The sequence below is a fragment of the Lethenteron reissneri genome, unplaced genomic scaffold (genome assembly GCF_015708825.2).
Source record: "Lethenteron reissneri isolate LAM-NWPU_2019-01 unplaced genomic scaffold, ASM1570882v1 scaffold_1864, whole genome shotgun sequence".
Classification (NCBI taxonomy): Eukaryota; Metazoa; Chordata; class Hyperoartia; order Petromyzontiformes; family Petromyzontidae; genus Lethenteron; species Lethenteron reissneri.
Genome location: NW_026891624.1, coordinates 1,941,931 through 1,964,189, shown reverse-complemented (window position 1 = coordinate 1,964,189; position 22,259 = coordinate 1,941,931). Strand labels below are relative to the sequence as shown.

At 49.8% G+C, this 22,259-nt stretch overlaps 2 protein-coding genes across 4 annotated transcripts in view; both read right to left on the bottom strand.

The window, feature by feature from the left end:
* N6AMT1 (N-6 adenine-specific DNA methyltransferase 1) overlaps nt 1-22,259 on the bottom strand; it is a 164,342-nt gene that overhangs the window by 94,246 nt on the left and 47,837 nt on the right. The window lies entirely within an intron of this gene.
* The window catches only part of LOC133339415 (DNA repair protein XRCC1-like), a 29,454-nt gene that overhangs the window by 5,138 nt on the left and 2,057 nt on the right, over nt 1-22,259 (bottom strand). The window contains exons 3-10 of the mRNA XM_061547560.1: nt 20,811-20,942; nt 17,602-17,797; nt 16,892-17,008; nt 13,928-14,009; nt 8,913-8,967; nt 3,503-3,617; nt 2,052-2,197; nt 680-770 (exon numbers count right to left, since the gene is read on the bottom strand). Of these exons, the coding sequence (XP_061403544.1) occupies nt 680-770; nt 2,052-2,197; nt 3,503-3,617; nt 8,913-8,967; nt 13,928-14,009; nt 16,892-17,008; nt 17,602-17,797; nt 20,811-20,942 (934 nt within the window). The remainder of the gene's footprint in view (nt 1-679; nt 771-2,051; nt 2,198-3,502; nt 3,618-8,912; nt 8,968-13,927; nt 14,010-16,891; nt 17,009-17,601; nt 17,798-20,810; nt 20,943-22,259) is intronic.

Sequence of the window (22,259 nt, the reverse complement as noted above, 5' to 3'; positions counted from 1 at the left end):
CGCGTCACCCCCTCCGCGTCACCCCCTCCGCGTCACCCCCTCCGCGTCACCCCCTCCGCGTCACCCCCCTCCGCGTCACCCCCCTCCGCGTCACCCCCTCCGCGTCACCCCTCCGCGTCACCCCTCCGCGTCACCCCCTCCGCGTCACCCCCTCCGCGTCACCCCCTCCGCGTCACCCCCTCCGCGTCACCCCCTCCGCGTCACCCCCTCCGCGTCACCCCCTCCGCGTCACCCCCTCCGCGTCACCCCCTCCGCGTCACCCCTCCGCGTCACCCCCTCCGCGTCACCCCCTCCGCGTCACCCCCTCCGCGTCACCCCCTCCGCGTCACCCCCTCCGCGTCACCCCCTCCGCGTCACCCCCTCCGCGTCACCCCCTCCGCGTCACCCCTCGCCGGTCACCCCTCCGCGTCACCCCCTCCGCGTCACCCCTCCGCGTCACCCCCACCGCGTCACCCCTCCGCGTCACCCCCTCCGCGTCACCCCCTCCGCGTCACCCCCACCGCGTCACCCCCACCGCGTCACCCCCTCCGCGTCACCCCATCACGTCACCCCTTCACGTCACCCCCCCACGTCACCCCCACGTCACCCCCCACGTCACCCCCCACGTCACCCCCCCACGTCACCCCCTCGCGTCACCCCCTCGCGTCACCCCCTCGCGTCACCCCGTGACCCCCGGTACCCGTTCCAGGCCACGGTGAGTCGCTGCAGGGAGCGGCGCTCTTGAGCGGAGAGCGACGCGTGCAGAAGAATCCTCTTCCCCGACAGCAGATCTAGAGCAACGGTGAATATGATGAGCGAGTGATCGCGGTGTGTGTGTGATGACTGTGTCTGTGTAGGTGAGTGATCGCTGTTGTGCTTGAGTGAGTGATCGCGGTGTGCGAGTGATGACCGAGTCTGTGTAGGTGAGTGATCGCTGTTGTGCTTGAGTGAGTGATCGCAGTGTGTGAGTGATGACTGTGTCTGTGTAGGCGAGTGATCGCTGTTGTGCTTGAGTGAGTGATCGCAGTGTGTCTGTGCGAGTGAGTGGTCAGTGTCAGTAAGTGAGCGAGTGGCTTGTGTGAGTGAGTGTTTGAGTGGTCAGTGTGATTGAGTGATCCGTGTCAGTGTTCGTGAGTGGTCAGTGTGACCGAGCAGTCAGTGTGAGTAGTGGTCTGTGAACGCTTGGTCAACGAGTGTGAATGAGTAGTCAGTGTGAGAGTGTTTGTGAGTTGTCAGTGTGAGTGATCAGTGAGTGGTCTGTGTGAGTGAGTTGTCAGTGTGTGGTCAGTGTGTGGTCAGTGTGTGGTCAGTGTGTGGTCAGTGTGAGTGGTCGTGTGGGTCAGTGGTCAGTGTGAGTGGTCTGTGTGAGTGAGTTGTAAGTGTGTGGTCAGTGAGTGGTCAGTGTGTGGTCAGTGAGTGGTCTGTGTGAGTAAGTGGTCAGTGAGTGGTCTGTGTGAGTGAGTTGTAAGTGTGTGGTCAGTGAGTGGTCTGTGTGAGTAAGTGGTCAGTGAGTGGTCTGTGTGAGTGAGTTGTCAGTGTGAGTGGTCAGTGAGTGGTCTGTGTGAGTGAGTTGTCAGTGTGTGGTCAGTGAGTGGTCAGTGTGTGGTCAGTGAGTGGTCAGTGTGTGGTCAGTGAGTGGTCTGTGTAAGTGGTCAGTGAGTGGTCTGTGTAAGTGAGTTGTCAGTGTGAGTGGTCAGTGAGTGGTTGTGGTCAGTGTGGGTTAGTGAGTGGTCAGTGTGTGGTCAGTGAGTGGTCTGTGTGAGTAAGTGGTCAGTGAGTGGTCTGTGTGAGTGAGTTGTCAGTGTGAGTGGTCCGTGTGTGGTCAGTGTGGGTCAGTGAGTGGTCAGTGTGTGGTCAGTGTGTGGTCAGTGTGTGTGGTCAGTGAGTGGTCTGTGTGAGTGAGTGAGTTGTCAGTGTGAGTGGTCAGTGTGAGTGGTCAGTGTGTGTGTTCAGTGTGTGGTCAGTGTGTGTGGTCAGTGAGTGGTCTGTGTGAGTGAGTGAGTTGTCAGTGTGAGTGGTCAGTGTGAGTGGTCAGTGTGTGTGGTCAGTGTGTGGTCAGTGCTGACACTCACCGGGCAGCTCAGGGGGGCCAGGGGCTGCCTCCTCCTCCTTCCCCCCTCCTCCTGCCCTGCCCCCCACCTGCGTTTCCTCCACTGCCTCCTCTTCCTCTGTGGTCCCATCGTAGGGGTCTCCTAATGCACCAGGCGGGCTGGGCGCGCTGCAGTAACAGGCACAGTGGTAGGGGTAGTAGTATGGGTAGTGGAAGTGGTAGTGTTAGGGGAGGTGGTAATGATGGTGATAGGGCTAGAGGTATGGGTAGTGTTGGGGGAGGTGGTAATGATAGTGATAGTGGTATGGCTAGAGGTATGGGTAGTGTTCAGAGTACTGGCAGTGTAAGCCTAGTGGTAGGGGTTAGTGGCCAGAGGAGTTAAGTAGCGTTAGTCAGGGGTAGTGGTAAGGGCAGTGTTAGGGGTTTAGTTGGCGGTAAGGATAGCGTTAGTGGTAATGACTTTAAACCCCTCGCCAAACCTCCTACGCATTTCACAAATAGTACTAATCGCATATCTGCATTTCACATAAATATGCAAAATTACTCTTGATATGCAAATTATTTTGTCAAGGCGCTCTCCCCCCCTCCATCCCAGCTTAAAAAAATTAACCCGTAAAAACAAAGTTTTTCACTATAAATCCTTTATATGCGTGGCGGCTAGAGTCCTCTCGTCCTCTGGCTTGAGATGGCTGCCACCTATGGGTCAGATGATTGTCTGCCAGTATTAAGCAATTGGTAATTAAATATTTCATTTGTTTTCCCTAAAAAGTGTAAAATTTTGGAGAAAAAAATTTCACGAACATTAATTGTCTCGTACAACGAGTGCAAAATGTCAGCTCGATTGGATCACGGGAAGTGGGTTAAAAAACTACCGAAAGATTTGCACGGTCGTAAGCAAGCAAGCAAGCACGCAAGCAAGCGAACTTAATATAAAGGATTTAAAAAGACGCTCCAAGCCTGGGGTTGTCATTCAGACTCTGTCTTCTTGACAGACCTGTTCTCCACCTGAGGACGGCTGCTTGCGTTGTGGCCGAAGCGTCGTGAGAATTATTTAATGTTTTATTTTATTTTTTTATTATTATTTCCATTCTACGTGACTTTACCGAAAGAACCAAGAAAATGGTAGGGGTAATGTTAGTAGTGGCAGGTGTAGTGGTAGTGTTATGGCTAGTCGAAGAGGAAATGGTCGGAGTAATAAATGGTGTTAAGTCAGGGGTAGTGGTAACGGCAGTGTTAGGGGTTTAGTTAGCGGTAAGGATAGCGTTAGTGGTAATGGTAGGGGTAATGTTAGTGGTAATGGTAGGGGTAATGTTAGTGGTAATGGTAGGGGTAATGTTAGTAGTACTGGCAGCTGTAGTGGTAGTGTTATGGCTAGTCGAAGAGGAAATGGTCGGAGTAGTGAATGGTGTTAAGTCAGGGGTAGTGGTAAGGGCAGTGTTAGGGGTCGTGGAGGTTTGGTGCTAAGATTCTCACCACTCAGAGTCGCGATCCCCGATGCTCATTTCCTCCTCTTCCATCTCCTCCTCCGTTACCTCCTCCTCCGTTACCTCCTCTACCTCCTCCTTCACCTCCTCCTCCACCTCATTCACTGAACAAAGATGATGAAACTGCACTCGCAATGCTACAATCCAGTCCTCCCGATAAGACTCCACTGAAACCAGCAGCATCAATGCCATCACCATCATCATCATCATCACACGCAAGAAGAAATCCACATAGGGCCCTGTTCATCCATAAAACCCTTGTTGGCAAACCTGCACTATACTTAACCACATTTGACATTTGATTATCCGGTTTACAAAATTATCCGGCGGTCCCGGGCCGATCCGTCTAAACCAGCAAAACCGCTCCAAAGGCTCGGACCAGTCCGGCGATCGGCATCGTGTATGTGACAAAATAAAAGTATTTACACTACGAGACCTCCTTTACCAGTGGCGAAATATAGTAATAGGTTTTAACCCTTTCAACTGGTACACCTTTATACAAGGCATCATGCAAACATGATGCCTTGTATAAAGGTGTCAGTTTTTGTACCAGTTGAAAGGGTAAAAACCTATTACTAAAATAAAAGTAGCTATGCTTGAATCTCGATTTAAAGTTTTCGTGACTGCAGGGACCCATACTCTTTGGTTCTTTCGGTAAAGTCACGTGGGTAGAAAATAAATTAAATCACGACGTTTCGATTGCAACACAAGCAATCATCATCAGGTGGGAAAACCACAGCAAGAAAATGTTTGATGGATACAAATTGAGCGATCATTTGAAGGATGTTATTAACCAGGTAAAACCCTAACCTCTTACCATGGCAACTCTGTGTCCCACTAAAGCAAAACATTTTCTTGCTGTGGTTTTCCCACCTGATGATGATTGCTTGTGTTGCAATCGAAACGTCGTGATTTAATTTATTTTATTTTATACCTACGTGACTTTACCGAAAGAAACAAAGAGTATAGCTATGCTTGATTTCGGTTTAACACGTAGAGGCTTTCACGACCAATATTATTCATAATAAAGGTTTTTGGGTCAGATGGCGTTATTTATAAATGTGTCGTAACCCTCCACCACCCGACACGGCCAATCAGCAAAAAATGTGTCACGTTTTTCAAAGAACAAAATAATTCGCTTCTTTAATGAATAACAATTGAATGATTACAAATATATATAATTACAATACCACCCCCCTCTGCCTCGAATCACTGTACCAGATTTAATTAGATGATGACGTCACCCTGATGCTGCTCTATTTTAATGTAGTGTAGTAGTGTATAGTGTAGTGTAGTAGTGTATAGTGTAGTAGTGTATAGTGTATAGTGTAGTAGTGTATAGTGTAGTGTAGAGTGTATAGTGTAGTGTATAGTGTATAGTGTAGTGTAGTAGTGTATAGTGTAGTGTAGTAGTGTATAGTGTAGTGTAGTAGTGTATAGTGTAGTGTAGTAGTGTATAGTGTAGTGTAGTAGTGTATAGTGTAGTGTAGTGTGTAGTGTATAGTGTATAGTGTAGTGTAGTGTGTAGTGTATAGTGTATAGTGTAGTGTGTAGTGTATAGTGTAGTGTAGTAGTGTATAGTGTAGTGTAGTAGTGTATAGTGTAGTGTATAGTGTAGTGTAGTAGTGTATAGTGTAGTAAATGAAGACGTCACCCTGATGCTGCTCTATTTAAGACCGGGAGCAACAGGAGGGCTTCACCATTCTTGCCCGATGAAGATGATTGTAATAATCAGCGAAACGTCGTACTCAAATTTTTAAATGCTGTTGATTTCGATGTTAAATATTATATAGAGTACATTATACACTACATTCAACAACTTAAACAATGAAAATACTGCACTTATACACATTTTTCAGGACGAATAACTATGGTCATGAAAACAGAAACAATACACAGTTGCGATCAGGCGAAAAGTGATTGTGTAATTTGGCATTTGCCGGATCACCGGGTCTAAAGGCTGCATCAGTCCGGCAATCGTCCAACACCATGTGAGACTAGGCTCTAAGGAAAGCTGTCTCGAGTGTGGACCAATCAACTTCAAGGACCATGTGAGACTAGGCTCTAAGGAAAGCTGTCTCGGGTGTGGACCAATCAACTTCAAGGACCATGTGAGACTAGGCTCTAAGGAAAGCTGTCTCGGGTGTGGACCAATCAACTTCAAGGACCATGTGAGACTAGGCTCTAAGGAAAGCTGTCTCGGGTGTGGACCAATCAACTTCAAGGACCATGTGAGACTAGGCTCTAAGGAAAGCTGTCTCGGGTGTGGACCAATCAACTTCAAGGACCATGTGAGACTAGGCTCTAAGGAAAGCTGTCTCGGGTGTGGACCAATCAACTTCAAGGACCATGTGAGACTAGGCTCTAAGGAAAGCTGTCTCGGGTGTGGACCAATCAACTTCAAGGACCATGTGAGACTAGGCTCTAAGGAAAGCTGTCTCGGGTGTGGACCAATCAACTTCAAGGACCATGTGAGACTAGGCTCTAAGGAAAGCTGTCTCGGGTGTGGACCAATCAACTTCAAGGACCATGTGAGACTAGGCTCTAAGGAAAGCTGTCTCGGGTGTGGACCAATCAACTTCAAGGACCATGTGAGACTAGGCTCTAAGGAAAGCTGTCTCGGGTGTGGACCAATCAACTTCAAGGACCATGTGAGACTAGGCTCTAAGGAAAGCTGTCTCGGGTGTGGACCAATCAACTTCAAGGACCATGTGAGACTAGGCTCTAAGGAAAGCTGTCTCGGGTGTGGACCAATCAACTTCAAGGACCATGTGAGACTAGGCTCTAAGGAAAGCTGTCTCGGGTGTGGACCAATCAACTTCAAGGACCATGTGAGACTAGGCTCTAAGGAAAGCTGTCTCGGGTGTGGACCAATCAACTTCAAGGACCATGTGAGACTAGGCTCTAAGGAAAGCTGTCTCGGGTGTGGACCAATCAACTTCAAGGACAGTGCATACATTATCAGAGTTGTGTTTTTTGTTTGCATTCCGACTGCAGGTATTGTGGTCAATGCAAACATGACTCCTTGTAAAAAAGGTGTCAGTTTTGTTGCCAGATAAAAGGGTAAAAAAACAATTATCATATTTTGCTACTGGCAAATGAGGTTCCAATGGTGTAAATGCTTACCCCGAGCTCTCATACTCTGATGGTGCATTGTCTATGAGTTGTGCGCCTTTTGGCGTCATCTGGTCCAACACCATGGGAGACTAGGCTCTAAGGAAAGCTGTCTCGGGTGTAGACCAATCAATTTCAAGGACAGTGCATACATTATCAGAGTTGTGTTTTTTGTTTGCATTCCGACTGCAGGTATTGTGGTCAATGCAAACATGACTCCTTGTAAAAAAGGTGTCAGTTTTGTTGGCAGATAAAAGGGTACATTTTTTAAATCATATTTATTTTTGTCTATTTCTATGTTTGTTGGTGACAATTTGAACAAATAAATCATATTTGAAAACACACAAAAACATAGCAACACATCATACAAAAATGTGCAAATAAAAGATGTTTAAATAATGATGATGTAGCGAGTATCCGGCGTTTTTGAAAATCCGGCGTTCTCCCCCCCCCAATCATCTGTAATTCAATATCCTGACCGTCAAACCCGTGAAACCTCAGGCGTTCATCTAATTGCCATTTAAATAATCACCAGAACAAGAATTGGAAGTAGGATGACAAAAGCCTTTGCAGCACCACCCAACGTTTTGGAAACAACCTTTATACACCGTAAATCTTCCTTTAAAAAACACGTGTATACAGGTAGTCCCCGAGTTTCGATGGTCCGACTTACGATATTTCAATCTTTCGATAGCGATGCGACAAAATTGCTAAATATTTTAAATGTAGCCGTCAACAACCTAACATCGTTCAAGTATGCAGACGACGGACAGAATCTTGGTGAGTGCAGTACAATGATATGTTACAATACGTTCAATGCATGTATACACTACACTATTACACTACACTATTACATTACACTATACACTACATTATTCCACTACACTATACACTACACTATACACTACATTATTCCACTACACTAACCACTACACTACACTACACACTACACTACACACTACACTATTACACTACTATACACTACACTATACACTACACTATACACTACACTATACACTACACTATACACTACACACTACAATGCGTAGCTTTAGCGATTTAATTTTAGGGTTACCACGATACGAAACGTTCAATGCATGTTAAAAGTTTTTATAGCAAAGAGGATTGTTTCCTGAAAAAAACTTTCTATCAAATTGTTGGTCCCGGTCCGTAGTAGCAGTTACGTTGTAACTGGTGTAGTTAGACTGGTGGTCACCGCCTTAGGTTGTTATTCTGTTAAGGGGAAGTTACCCCGTGTGTTGGAACGGAATAAATGTGTTGCCTCCAAGTCTACGTCTGCGACTACGTTGAACCCACTACACAATCACCACCACCATCATCACCATCAACAATCGCCGTTCGCCATTCAGTGACGGTGATGGCGCTTGTGCCAGGCTAGGTGCACTTTGGGGTCACGATTAGAACTGTGGAAAGTTCGCTGCTGGCAGGGGGGTCAGAGGACAGACGGTTAACATGGGTTGACCAACTGAGATGATTGGCTGATGCACCACCTGTGCCTGCTAGTGTGCCAACTTGCTGTGTTTTAGCCACCCGGCACTCTGCTCGTTGCTGTGAGCATCGCTCCTCTGCCCTCCGTTGTTGCTGGAGGGCGACTGCCTCCAACTGCCCAGTAGCCTCAATGTACACTTAGCCTGGAACTGCCAATAGCGTCCTTCACGAACCTCCTCCAGAGGACGATCTTGACACTGCTGGTACCGGTCATCGGCAAGTCCACTCAGCTCCACATCCTCCTGTACTGCATCACTCCATCCCTTCTCTAGCCCGTACTGTGCCCCCTCTATGCGGCCAAACAGAAGCTGTTTGGGGCTTGCGGTGGCTGGGCATGTGGGCTACACGACCCAGCCAACGCAGACTCGCCCTGCCAGAGGAGCCTACTGATGGGAATGTGTCCAGACCTCTGAAGGATCTGAGCTTCTCACACAATCCAGTCTGCAAGATGTGACTTCAACTGGCCACTCCACATGAGGAGGGGTGTGTGTGTGTGTGTGATTAACCGCAGCCCCAAGCAGGATCAACCCCCCCCCCCACCTTGCCCCATGATGTCTTGCGAGAAGAGAGAGGTAAGGGGGGCGGGGGGGAGTGAGTGGACTGGGGTAGAGGAGTGAAAAGAGAGAGTTGATGGGGGGGGGGGGGGGGGGGGGGGGAGTAGTAGTAGTTCTGGAACTGCTAGGTAGTCATCTCTCAGATCCTCGTGAGCGCCATCACACGAGGGCAGCCGTCAAACAAGACCGGACACACTCGGGGCGGGTGTGAGATGCAGCTACCTGCGGTGCGATGCGGAGATGGAGTTGAGACTCGAGCGGCAGGCAGAGATGTCCTCTGGTGCACAGACACACGAGACAAATCAGACACGGCAGGAGCAGTGACACACGCCCTGCTGCAGACAAACACAGAGACAATTGTAATGTATATGAACACCTTAAACCTCCTCCTCTGGTCCCACACACAAATCACTATTCTGTTCTGAAGAGCCACTTTTATTTGATTGGCAATTTCCTGCCCCGAGTTGAAGATGGTCCACCCCTCATAGTGAACAGAAACCGGTCCCCATCCTATAATAATAGGGTTATTCCCCCCTTTTTTTTGGCAACAAAACTGAAACCTTTTTACGAGGAATCATGTGTGCATTAACCGCAATACCTGTGGTCAAAATGCAAACAAAAAACACACTGATAATATATTGGCATTGTCCTTGAAACTGATTGGTCCACACCAAAGACGGCTTTCTTTTGAGCCTCGTCTCAATTGGTGCTAGACCAGAGGATGCAAAAAATTAACCCGCAAAAACAAAGTTTTTCACTATAAATCCTTTATATGCGTGGCGGCTAGAGTCCTCTCGTCCTCTGGCTTGAGATGGCTGCCACCTATGGGTCAGATGATTGCCTGCCACCATTAAGCAATTGGTAATTAAATATAATTTATTTTTTCCTAAAAAGTGTAAAATTTTGGAAAAAAAATTTCACGAAAATAAATTGTCACGCACAACGAGTCTGTGTGCAAAATGTCAGCCCGATTGGATCACGGGAAGTGGGTTAAAAAACGACTGAAAGATTTGCACGGTCGTAAGCGCGCAAGCAAGTGAACTTAATATAAAGGATTTAAAAAGGCGTACAGCTCAAAGACAATGCACTATCAGAGTAACGAGGGCTCGGGGTGAGCATCTACATCATTAGACCTCCTTTGCCAGTACCAAAATATAATAATAGGGTTTTTCCCCTTTTTTCTGGCAACAAAACTGAAACCTTTTTACAAGGATTCATGTTACTACATTAACCACAATACTTGCGGTCAAAATGCGAAGAAAGCTGTCTCTTTGTGTGGACCAATCAGTTTCGAGGACAATGCATATATTGTAATAGTAATAGGTTTTTACCCTTTCAACTGGTACAAAAACTGACACCTTTATACAAGGCATCATGTTTGCAATAACCGCAACACAAGCAGTCAAAATGCAAACAAAAAGAAACAACTCCGATGATGATAATGATATGCACTGTCCTTGAAGTTGATTGGTCCACACCCGAGACAGCTTTTCTTAGAGCCTAGTCTCCATTGGTGTGCATATCATTATCATCATCAGTTGTTTATTTTTGTTTGCATTTTGACTGCTTGTGTTGTGATTATTGCAAACATGATGCCTTGCATAAAGGTGTCAATTATTGTACCAGTTGAAAGGGTAAAAACCTATCACTATATTTTGCCACTGGTAAAGGAGGTCTCATAGTGTAAATGCATATATTATCAGAGTGTGTTTTTTGTTTGCATTTTGACCACAAGTATTGTGGTTAATGCAGTAACATGATTCCTTGTAAAAAGGTTTAAGTTTTGTTGCCAGAAAAAAGGGGAAAAACCCCTATTATTATATTTTGGTACTGGCAAAGGAGGTCTAATGATGTGCACCCCATCCTGTATTCCAGAGGTCCAGGGCAGTAACTGTCCAGCTCCTGACAGAGGGAAGTGTCAGCCTCTCCTCCTCTGCAGTGAGCGTTCAAACACTTGTAACATGTCCTCCCACAGTAGGTTTTTCTTTAAAGCTTTCGTGACTGCAGGGATTCATCTTCTTGGTTCTTTCGGTAAAGTCACGTAGAAGGGAAGTAATAAAATAATAAAAATTAAATATAATAAAAAAAACAATTCTCACGACGTTTCGGCCACAACGCAAGCAGCCGTCCTCAGGTGAAGACCAGGTCTGTCGAGGCGACAGCGTCTGAATGAAACAGCACACGTGCTTGGAGCATAAATATAAGCTGGGTTGGAAGGGGGGAAAAGAGCGCCTTGACAAAAGAATATGCATATCAAGAGGCATATTCTTTTGTCAAGGCGCTCTTTATTTTTATTATTTTATTACTTCCCTTCTCCGCAACTTTACCGAAAGAACCAAGAAGAGGAGTAGGTTTCTCGTTGTTATTTCAGGAGTGAACAAAAAGGGTTACGGGGTTCAGGTCGCCTGGCTCCTCTAGAATGGGGGTTTGGGTCAAAAGATGCCACAAAGGGCCTGTTCCACCCCCACCCTGGGACCTCCGGCACAATCTTCAATTTAACTTTCTTTAATTTTTTATGGGAATTGAGTTGAAGGCTGAGTAGGGGGCAGTCATCACCAGCTCCCTCGTACCCATCCCAGAGTCCCCTGTGGCTACCATGAAGGGAACAGCCGATTTGCTCAGTCACCACGGCCCATTGCCGGTGGCAACCGCCGAGGATGCGCAGGGGGGTGTTGCGTTCTCCAGCCCAAACAGACGCACGTTCACCCACTCACAATCACACCCAAAGATCCCCCCGTGTTGCCTTAACAGACTGTTGGGGCAAGTGCTGTTAGCGAGCACCTAAGAAGGCTGGAACGGCACACGACGAGGTGGTGGGTGGCCAGCACCACGTCCGACCGCCTTTGTCTCCCCCAGTGGCGATGTTTACTACACAATGCACCACGTACTAATTTGAGGCTGAGTCGACCTAGGGGAGGCCCAGGAACGATTCAGATAATCGTCACTGGTGTTGGCCGTGAGCAGGATGGAACTCAGGTTGCCGGGCTTGTGGCGCGGCGCGCTAAACGCGACACTACCGCTCGTCACACACAGCAAGAGACAAAAATCCACCGTGTAGCCTGAACAGACTGTTGGGGCAAGTGCTGCTAGCGAGCACGTGTAGAGAGGTATTACGTAACGGGGTGTGGCGAGCTGTTACGTTGGGGGCGTCTACATCAACGTCCGCAAACGGTCACCACCCTGGGGGGCTGTGTGGGAGGCTGTGGCTGGGATCCCGCACAGCCCCACCCCTCGGCAGTGAGAGAGAGAGAGCTGGAGGCAGTCGTCAGAGTCCGAAGAGAATGAAGAGCCAGTGAAGATTGAAGAGCGACTAGCCTAGCCCTGGGACTACCGCCCTGTCTCGCAGTTCTTATAAGAGCCGAGCAGGGCAAGCCAGGGGCGACCTCAGAGCAGCGAGGTCTGGGTCCCTGTGAGGGCCAGACTCGAGTGGCTGAGGGTCGGACCTGAGCCGAAGCTGGGCCAGGTGAGTTAGCCTCCTTTAGGATGGTCTGAGATAGAGGGGAGTAGTAGGAGCTCACGGGGAACGTGAGCCGAGGAACACATCCTCTAGTAGAATCGGGTGAAGGGGCCGTTACCCCTTCGAGTGTGAGGGTTCGCTACGAGCTGCTGTATCGTAGCTCTTGTTAATAAATAAGTGTTGCCTCTATCGACGTCTTCTGCGCTACTTAGGCTCCTGCACACGTATAAAGGCCTGCACGACACGCGAGGGGGTGGGTGGCCAACACCACGCCCGGCCGCCTTTGTTTCCCCAGTGGCGATGTTAACACACCACACCAGGTACTCATTTGAGGCTGAACAGCAGAGATTTCCCTGCGCCATAGACACACAGATATATATAATCACACACACACACAAGGCAGCAGTAGGCGAGGCAGTTGTAATGACACATCACGCTATAACAACACTGCTGGTTTATCCAGGATGTTTTTGTTGCGCGTCGTCGCTTTAAGATGTTCTCTGTTGATATTTTTCGATTTAAAGCTTTCGTGACAGCAGGGATTCATCTTCTTGGTTCTTTCGGTAAAGTCACGTAGAAGGGAAATAATAAAATAATATAAAAAATTCAAATTCTCACGATGTTTCGGCCACAACGCAAGCAGCCGTCCTCAGGTGGAGAACAGGTCTGTCGGGGAGACGGTCTGAATCTGTCTCCTCGACAGACGCTGTTCTCCACCTGAGGACGGCTGCTTGCGTTGTGGCCGAAACGTCGTGAGAATTATTTTATTATGTTTTATTATTATTATTTTATTATTTCCATTCTACGTGACTTTACCGAAAGAACCAAGAAGATGTTCATATTTTGTTTGTTGCGGTTGCACCCGACTCAAGAGCCGCATGGCTCCCAGGGCTATACCCAATAAATGAAACTTGAACACAGTGAAGCCTGAAAACCAGTGACCATCCCTCCCCTGAGCAGTTCGCTTGGGAGCTCACCTCTGCCCGTTGTTCTACCGGGTCTCCGACTCTTTGCACTCGCTCAGCTATCCACCTCACAGGGGGCGCGGGCTACACTACAGCTCCCGCACACAATCACACACCCACACACAGTCACAACAACCGCCACCATTCGCCACTAAGTGGCGGTGACGTCACCACGACACTTGTGCCAGGCCATGTGCACCTTGAGGCTACCACGTGAAGTGTCGAACGCCCGCTGGCAGGAGGTCACGGGGCAGACCCAGCAGGTGCCACGGATCGACTGACTGAGATGACCGAGATGACTGGCTGATGCACCACCTGTGCCCCCTACTGTGCCAACATTCACACACCCACCCACACAACAAAGATCCCCCGTATAGCCTTAACAGAATGTAGGGGCAAGTGCTGTTAGCGAGCACCTATGAAGGCCGGAACGGTACACGAACGAGGAGGTGGGTGGCCAGCACCACGCCCGGCCGCCTTTGGTTCCCCAGTGGCGATGTTTACACACCTCACCAGGTACTCATTTAAGGCTGAGTCGACCTAGGGGAGGCCCAGGACCGGTTCAGATAATCGTCACTGGTGTTAGCCGTGAGCGGGAATCGAACCCGGGTCGCCAGGTTCAGCGGTAGTGTAGCGGTTAGCGCAGCGCGCTAACCGCTACACTACCACTCCCCAACAGTCACACACCCACCCACCCACACACATCCACCCACCCACACACACACCCACACCCACCCCCACACCCACCCACACACACACACACACCCACCCACACACACCCACCCACACACACAGCCATACCCCCCGGCACTCACCGTCGACGGCGTTCTGTTTGGGCGGCGTGAGGGACGTGCCTCCTCATCCTCGCTGCTCGATCCATCGCCGTACATCAGGTACCTGACGCATACAAACACAAACATCCCCCCAATTCTGAGAAAACTGTGAGAACAAATGCTCTAACAGTTGATGATGCTGGATGCAATTACCAGCGAAACGTTGTACTCAATTTTTTTTTAATGTTGTGGTTTCACGCTTCAACACACCGGTGGGCTAAAGCAGTGAACTATTTGTCTTTTGTCAACGTGACACTTTTTTTAAATCCTTTATATTAAGTTCACTTGCGTGCTTGCTTGCGCGCTTACGACCGTGCAAATCTTTCAGTCGTTTTTAAACCCACTTCCCGTGATCCAATCGAGCTGACATTTTGCACACAGACTCGTTGTGCGTGCCAATTAATGTTCGTGAAAAAAAATTCCTAAATTTTCCACTTTTTAGGAAAACATTTTTTTCATATTTTATTTAAAATACCAATGTGATAAAAATGAAACTCTTACTCAAGAAAAACTGAAATGAATAATAAAATAAAACCGATGCCACGCATATAAAGGATTTATAGTGAAAAACTTTGTTTTTACGGGTACATTTTTTACTGATTGGCCGTGTCGGGTGGTGGAGGGTTACGACACATTTATAAATAACGCCATCTAAACCCAAAAACGTTGATTATGAATAAAATTGGTCGCGAAAGCCTACATGTTAAACAGAGCAAATGCTTCTTCTTGGTTCTTTCGGTAAAGTCACGTAGAAGGGAAATAATAAAATAATAAAAATAAAACATTATAAAATATGAATTATTTTAAAATAATTATTTTTAAAAGTCACGTAGAAGGGAAATAATAAAATAATAAAAATAAAACATAATAAAATATAAATTATTTTAAAATAATTATTTTTAAAAGAATTCTTATTTTATGATGTTTTATTTTTATTATTTTATTATTTCCCTTCTACGTGACTTTACCGAAATAACCAAGAAGATGAATCCCTGCAGTCACGAAAGCTTTAAATCGAAATTTAAGGTAATACCCATCGCTTTCACACTCACATCTGCTGCTGTGTCTTCACCGAACTCTAAACAGATTTTATTTAAAGCTAGCCTATCACTAATCTCAGAAAGAATTAGGTTACTCCTTTTTTACACCTGACGGAAGGAAGCTTGTGTTGCCTCCGAAACGTCGTGATTTTATTTAGTTGTTTTCATTTATTTGATTTCTTGTTTCACCTACGTGACTTTACCGAAAAAACCAAAGAGTATGAATCCTTGCAGTCACAAAAGCTTCAAATCTAGAATCTGCTGCTGATTAATTTCTGCGTGGTCCATCTCCGATGGTGTCCTCACTGCCGTGAGCGTTGACACTCCACCATGCCCCGTCCTTGCCTTCATGCATCATCGCTAGCAGCTGGAGGTTGACATCATCACCTCCCCACCATCTTCCAGATGTCTAAACGAAATCTGTGAGGGTTCAAGACTGTGGCTCCATAGGTCTGCCCCGGTGACTTGCCAGTGGCAAGCACCTTCCACACTTTCACACAATAGCCTCAAAGCGCACCTAGCCTGGTACAACCGCTATGGCGAACGCACCGCCATATTATGCTCATGCACGTGTGTCTGACCGCCTCTCCATTCGTGCAGGCAAGTCCTCTTATAAGTGGGTAAGGCTCCACTGAGCTGCTGTACACAGCTCTTTTTCAGAAGCGGCCTGGCTGTCAAAAATGATAGCTCAACAAAGTGGGCTTATCACGGCGTGGAAATGTATAGGAGCCAAAAACTCTGAACTCACGTTGATTCTACAAATGTGGAGGAAAAAACCACAAAGATCCAGAAAGAAAAAAAAATCACACGATCAAGGATAGACACCGCAAACTACAAATATGCAGCAGGCGTCAGGGTCGGACGACTTTCTGTGTCTCTACGTGCATCTCCCCGTGCCTCCCCGTGCCTCCCCGTGTCTCCCCTTCTCACCCGTGTCTCCCCTTCTCACCCGTGTCTCCCCTTCTCACCCGTGTCTCCCCTTCTCACCCGTGTCTCCCCTTCTCACCCGTGTCTCCCCTTCTCACCCGTGTCTCCCCTTCTCACCCGTGTCTCCCCTTCTCACCCGTGTCTCCCCTTCTCACCCGTGTCTCCCCTTCTCACCCGTGTCTCCCCTTCTCACCCGTGTCTCCCCTTCTCACCCGTGTCTCCCCTTCTCACCCGTGTCTCCCCTTCTCACCCGTGTCTCCCCTTCTCACCCGTGTCTCCCCTTCTCACCCGTGTCTCCCCTTCTCACCCGTGTCTCCCCTTCTCACCCGTGTCTCCCCTTCTCACCCGTGTCTCCCCTTCTCACCCGTGTCTCCCCTTCTCACCCGTGTCTCCCCTTCTCACCCGTGTCTCCCCTTCTCACCCGTGTCTCCCCTTCTCACCCGTGTCTCCCCTTCTCACCCGTGTCTCCCCTTCTCACCCGTGTCTCCCCTTCTCACCCGTGTCTCCCCTTCTCACCCGTGTCTCCCCTTCTCACCCGTGTCTCCCCTTCTCACCCGTGTCTCCCCTTCTCACCCGTGTCTCCCCTTCTCACCCGTGTCTCCCCTTCTCACCCGTGTCTCCCCTTCTCACCCGTGTCTCCCCTTCTCACCCGTGTCTCCCCTTCTCACCCGTGTCTCCCCTTCTCACCCGTGTCTCCCCTTCTCACCCGTGTCTCCCCTTCTCACCCGTGTCTCCCCTTCTCACCCGTGTCTCCCCTTCTCACCCGTGTCTCCCCTTCTCACCCGTGTCTTCCCTTGTCACCCGTGTCTCCCCTTGTCACCCGTGTCTCCCCTTGTCACCCGTGTCTCCCCGTGTCTGCCCGTGTCTGCCCGTGTCTCCCCGTGTCTCCCCTTCTCACCCGTGTCTCCCCTTCTCACCCCGTGTCACCCCGTGTCTCCCCGTGTCTCCCCATGTCTCCCCGTGTCTCCCCGTGTCTCACCGGCGCTCTGCGAGTCTCCGACCCTGGGCGGCGCTGTCCTCCAGCCACTCTCTCCGCACCACGAGAGCCCCGGCAGCCTGCGCCTGACGGCTCTTGGGTGTGCGGGCAAACGCACAGCTGAGACGTGGGGAGACACGGGGAGACACGGGGAGACAAGTTGAGATGCGGGGAAACGCGGGGAGAGACGCGGGGAGAGACGCGGGGAGAGACGCGGGGAGAGACGCGGGGAGAGACGGGGTGACGAGTTGAGACGTGGGAAAACACGGGGTCACATGGAGACACGGGGAGACACGGGGTGACATGGGTAGACAAGTTGAGATGCGGGGAAACGCGGGGAGAGACGCGGGGAGAGACGCGGGGAGAGACGCGGGGAGAGACGCGGTGACGAGTTGAGACGTGGGAAGACACGGGGTCACATGGAGACACGGGAAGAGACACGGGAAGAGACGCGAGGGTGAGACGCGGGGGTGAGACACGCAGAGGGGTGGGACACGGAAACACAGGGGAGACACAGACGTGGAGATGAGGGAAAAACAGATCAAGGGGGAGGAATGTCGGGGGATGAGTGTGGTTCCCCATGACCTCCCCCCTGTGCTACTCTCACCCCCCCAGTGCCCCCCCCGTGCCCCCCCCAGTGCCCCCTTCTCACCCGCCCCGCCCCCCCCCCGGTGCCCCCTTCTCGCCCCCCCCCCTCCCCCCCCGTATCTCACACGAGGTGGGTGCAGCCCGGTCCCCAGTCGGGCCGGTAGCGAGCGCCCAGCCCCAGGGCCAGGTCGCGCAGCGTGGAGCGCAGGGGGTTGGTGAAGCCGCTGAGCGAGACCACCACCCCGCACAGCGCAGGCTGGCCAGGAGACGCGGGGGGGGCAGAAGCTGCCGGGGGAGGGGACCTGACCCCACGAGCGCTGCCTGTTGGGGTGGGGGGCAGATCAGGTGGGGGGGGGTGGGGCGGTTAGCGCAACGGGCAGCCTCGGAGTCACCACCACCATCGTCATTATCATCATCACCGTCGCCACCATCGTCACCACCTCTACCATCATCACCACCACTACCATCATCACCACCGCTACCATCATCACCACCGCTACCATAATCAACACCACTACCATCATCACCACCGCTACCATCATCACCACCGCTACCATCATCACCACCGCTACCATCATCACCACCACTACCATAATCACCACCACTACCATAATCACCACCACTACCATCATCATCAACGCTACCATCATCACCACCACTACCGTCATCACCACCGCTACCATCGTCACCACCACGACCATCCTCACCACCGCTACGATCATCACCACCACTACCATCATCATCACCGCTACCATCATCACCACCGCTACCATCATCATCACCACCACCACCATCATCATCATCACCACCACCATCATCATCATCACCACCACTACCATCATCACCACCACTACGATAATCACCACCGCTATCATCATCATTATCACCGCCACCGTCACTACCACTACCATCATCACCACCACTACCATCATCACCACCACTACCATCATCACCACCGCTATCATCATCATCACCACCGTCACCACCCTCTTCACCCCACTGTCAGCATCACCATCATCAACATCATCATCATCTCCACCATCGTCGTCACCACTATCGTCACCACCATAACCACAATAATTATCGTCACAACCACAACCATCACCACTGTAACCACCACCATCATTATGATGATCATCATCATCATCACCACCACCACCATTGTCATCATCACGACCACCATCACCATGATCACCACCATTACGACCACCACCATCACAAGCATCGTCAACACCGTCACCACCATCACCACCATCACAACCATCAAAACGCCATAACCACCAACAATAGCCACCGGTCACCACTAAGTGGCGGTGACATCACCACGGCACTTGTGCCAGGCTAGGTGCACCATCAGGCCTCGCTGGTAGGAAGTAACGGGACAGACCCTGGTGCCGTGGGTTGACTTACAGAAATTACTGGCAGATGCACTACCTGTGCCCTTTGCTGTGCCAACTTACTGCGTTCTCATTGCCCCGTGCTCTGCCTATTGTTGTGAGCGTCCCTCCTTTGCCCTCCGCTGTTGCTGCGTCCTTCACGAACCTCCAGCTGTACCGCACCAGTCCATCTCTTCTCGAGCCCATACCGTTGCACGTTTAAACCCCCTCTATCCGGCCAAACAAAAGGTGCTTGGGCATGCGCTGGCTTGGCATGCAGGCTACGTGACCCAGCCAACGCAACCTTGCCTGCCAGAGGAGCTCACTGATGGGAATGTGTCCAGATCTTTCAAGGATTGTGAGCTCCTCACACAATCCAGCCTGGTTAAACGCAGGATAGATCATAGGCAGGCCAGCCTGAATGGCTCTAACTGCCGAAGATGTTCCATTAGAGGGGTCCACGTTTCACAAGCATCGACAAGGGAGGGCCGAGAAGACCTGCAGCTTTGTATGGAGCGACATACCAGGCATCTTCCACACAGCAGCGTTAAACAGAAGATACAAGATAAATGCCACTTGCTTCGAATCTGGCCTGGGTATGTGAAAACATCCACGCTCTCCACATGGGCAGCGGAGGGGATGGAGTGTTTGATGACACAAAATACCCAGGCAGGTGTATGGCTGGATAGTGGGGCATGAGGCTGGGTAGTGGAGTGTGTGGCGGAGTAGTGGAGTGAGTGGCTGGATAGTGGAGTGTGTGGCTGGGTAGTGGAGTGTGTGGGTAGTGGAGTGTGTGGCTGGGTAGTGGAGTGAGTGGCTGGATAGTGGAGTGTGTGGGTAGTGGAGTGTGTGGGTAGTGGAGCGTGTGGCTGGGTAGTGGAGTGTGTGGGTAGTGGAGCGTGTGGCTGGGTAGTGGAGTGTGTGGGTAGTGGAGTGCGTGGTTGGGTAGTGCAGCGTGTGGCTGGGTAGTGGAGCGTGTGGCTGGGTAGTGGAGTGTGTGGGTAGTGGAGTGCGTGGTTGGGTAGTGCAGCGTGTGGCTGGGTAGTGGAGCGAGTGGCTGGGTAGTGGAGTGTGTGGGTAGTGGAGTGTGTGGCTGGGTAGTGGAGTGAGTGGCTGGGTAGTGGAGTGAGTGGCTGGGTAGTGGAGTGAGTGGCTGGGTAGTGGAGTGAGTGGCTGGGTAGTGGAGTGAGTGGCTGGGTAGTGGAGTGAGTGGCTGGGTAGTGGAGTGAGTGGCTGGGTAGTGGGAGTGAGTGGCTGGGTAGTGGAGTGTGTGGCTGGGTAGTGGAGTGAGTGGCTGGGTAGTGGAGTGAGTGGCTGGGTAGTGGAGTGTGTGGCTGGGTAGTGGAGTGAGTGGCTGGGTAGTGGAGTGAGTGGCTGGGTAGTGGAGTGAGTGGCTGGGTAGTGGAGTGAGTGGCTGGGTAGTGGAGTGTGTGGCTGGGTAGTGGAGTGAGTGGCTGGGTAGTGGAGTGAGTGGCTGGGTAGTGGAGTGTGTGGCTGGGTAGTGGAGTGTGTGGCTGGGTAGTGGAGTGTGTGGGTAGTGGAGTGTGTGGCTGGGTAGTGGAGTGTGTGGCTGGGTAGTGGAGTGAGTGGCTGGGTAGTGGAGTGAGTGGCTGGATAGTGGAGCGTGTGGCTGGATAGAGGTTTGCGGAGCCCCAATGTGGTTTGAGTCCTACAAGGATGCCATATTCTCTGTCCATCTGCTATAGCAACAGAGGTGTAGGGATTTTAAAGCGGACCTACATAGCTACTATATTAACCTGGTAAGGCCTATGATAAAATCAATAGGCCAGGTATTTGTTTTATTCTGTGCGTTTGGGGTTCCACTGTTCACAATCATTAAAGACCTTCATGATGGTGGGCAGGCACACACACACTCACTCACCCCGCACTCTTTCACATTCACCATCTCTCAAGCTCACTCATTCACGCTCACTCTCTCACTGCTCCCAACCACCCACCGGCTTTGCTCGCCCCGTGGTTGTTGTTGTTGTGGTTGTTGTTGTTGTTGTTGCTGCTGCTGCTGCTGCTGCTCCGCGCGAACGAGCTCTGTGCAGGTGATGCAGCTGCTCCTTCTCTCCGGCCTCCACCACCTCCGAGAAGGAGAGAGAGAGAGCTCCATCCCTCACTCCACCACACACACGCTCACCACACACACCACACACTCTCACACTTACAATTATCACACAACTCTGATAATGATATGCACTGTCCTTGAAGTTGATTGGTCCACACCCAAGACAGCTTTTCTTAGAGCCTAGTCTCCATTGGTGTTGGACCAGATGACGCCAAAAGGCGTACAACTCAAAGACAGCGCACTATCAGAGTATTGAGAGCTCGGGGTAAGCATTTACACTACGAGACCTCCTTTATCAGTGGCAAAATATAGTGGTAGGTTTTTACCCTTTCAACTGGTACAAAAAAGCTGTCTCAGGTGTGGACCAATCAACTTCAAGGACAGTGCATATCATTATCATCATCAGAGTTGTTTCTTTTTGTTTGCAATTTGACTGCTTGTGTTGTGGTTATTGCAAACATGATGCCTTGTATACAGGTGTCAGTTTTTGTACCAGTTGAAAGGGCAAAAACCTATCACTTCATTAATTCTTGTTAAAAACCGCATGCGGATAATTGAGAGTATTTATCTGGCAACAAAACTGACACCTTTTTACAAGGAGTCATGTTTGCTTAGACCGCAATACCTGCAGTCATAATACAAACAAAAAACATAACTCTGATAATGTGCACTGTCCTTGAAGTTGATTGGTCTATGCAAACATGACTCCTTGTAAAAAGGTGTCAGTTTTGTTGCCAGATAGAAGGGTAAAAAAACAATTATCATATTTTTACTGGCAAATGAGGTTCCCATAGTGTAGATGCTTGCCCCGAGCTCTCATACTCTGATGGTGCATTGTCTTTGAGTTGTGCGCCTTTTGGCGTCATCTGGTCCAACCCATGTGAGACTAGGCTCTAAGGAAAGCTGTCTCGGGTGTGGACCAATCAACTTCAAGGACAGTGCATACATTATCAGAGTTATGTCTTTTGTTTGCATTATGACCGCAGGTATTGCGGTCTATGCAAACATGACTCCTTGTAAAAAGGTGTCAGTTTTGTTGCCAGATAGAAGGGTATAAAACCAATTATCATATTTTTACTGGCAAATGAGGTTCCCATAGAGTCTACTATTTGTTTTATTCTAGAAGTGGGTAAGGCCCCACTGAGTAGCTATTTTTTCAGAAGCAGCGACCTGGTTATCAGCAATGGTAGCCCAACAAAGTAGTGGCTTCTCACCATCGCGATCAAATTCATAGCAGGAGCCAAATCACTCAAAAATGCACGGTAACGCTGATTGTAAATGTGGAGGGGATAAAAAATTAACCCGTAAAAACAAAGTTTTTCACTATAAATCC